At 67.6% G+C, this 1,133-nt stretch overlaps 1 protein-coding gene across 2 annotated transcripts in view; it reads left to right on the forward strand.

The window, feature by feature from the left end:
• Positions 1 to 398: 398 nt before the first annotated feature.
• Zfpm2 (zinc finger protein, FOG family member 2) overlaps positions 399 to 1,133 on the forward strand; it is a 445,304-nt gene continuing 444,569 nt past the window's right edge. The window contains exon 1 of one of the 2 annotated variants that reach the window (XM_052747726.1): positions 399 to 711. In XM_052747726.1, coding sequence (XP_052603686.1) covers positions 672 to 711 — 40 coding nt within the window. In that variant the 5' untranslated portion in view covers positions 399 to 671. The remainder of the gene's footprint in view (positions 712 to 1,133) is intronic. The other variant, XM_052747725.1, reaches the window with a different exon arrangement.

The following is a 1,133-nucleotide window of genomic DNA, read 5'->3' on the forward strand; positions in this document are numbered from 1 at the left end:
CCCGGCCGTGAGTTTGCATCCGGACTGGCTTTGGATGCAGCCAATCCTCCTTGCGCTGATGGCATAGTCTCCCCTCCCCACAGCCCGGGCGCGCCCCTCCTTCGCACGCCTCGCCACCTCCCGCAGCAGTGCGAGCGCGGCGCGGCCCGGAGCGGCGGCGGCGGCGGCGGCGGCGCCCGAGTCTCTGCCCGGCAGCCGGGGACACGGGGAGCAAGCGCGCACCTCCTCCCGCACCCTCCGCCCCTCGCAACCCGGGTCCCTCTGAGCGCTTTCCTTCCCCTCCCTCCTTCTCTTCCTTCTCTTCCCAGCCGCCCCCCCCCCCCCCTTCCCCTTTTCTCTCTGCCTGGTCGATCGCTCCTTGATTCCCATCCTCCCCCCACCAGCCCCATCGCTCTCCCCGTCGCCCCCTCCCCTCTTCCCTGTCACACTCTCTCGGCCCCCCTCGCTCGGCTTCTCATTCGCTTGCTCATCTCCAAACGTGGATCCGCTGCTCCCGGAGGAGCCCAGCGCCGGGATCCCGAGCGCACCGAGCACCTGGAGTCCGGCGGCCCGCGGCGGCCCGAGCCTGGCCAGCGGCGGCGGCGGCTGAGACAGAGGCGGCGACAGCCCGGGGAACGGTAGCAGGGACCGCGGACACCGCGGGAGCCCCAGCGGCAGCGGCCGCGGCCGAGATGTCCCGGCGAAAGCAGAGCAAACCCCGGCAGATCAAACGTAAGTTTGCGCGCGGGGCTGGGAGTTGGTGGGATCGGTTCCTGGGAGAGGGGCGCACGCGGCGGGAAGGGTGGGAGACGCTCGGGGCGATCGGCTTCTGGTCTTCGGGATTTGTCAAACTTTGCGAGCCAAGAGGGACAGCCAGACGGCCTGAGACAGAAACCCGGAGCGCAGGGCAGACGCAACCCAGTCTGTTCCTCCAGCCTTCGCGCTCCTTGGTTTCTTGCTAATTTCAACTCCCGTTCGCTGTAATTGTCGCCGCTTTTTATCATGGAGCCTTCACAGGACAATCCCCTCCCGCAGACGCTTAGAATGATTGTTGTCATTGTTGTCGCCACCAACGGCCTGCCACTCTAGGGAGCAGCTCCTGGTAACCCGGGATGAAGTTCTCAGAGCAGCTGGTGGAGGCCACCGGGCTAGGG

The sequence above is a fragment of the Peromyscus californicus genome, unplaced genomic scaffold (genome assembly GCF_007827085.1).
Source record: "Peromyscus californicus insignis strain IS unplaced genomic scaffold, ASM782708v3 Scaffold_20__1_contigs__length_68692818, whole genome shotgun sequence".
Lineage (NCBI taxonomy): Eukaryota > Metazoa > Chordata > Mammalia > Rodentia > Cricetidae > Peromyscus > Peromyscus californicus.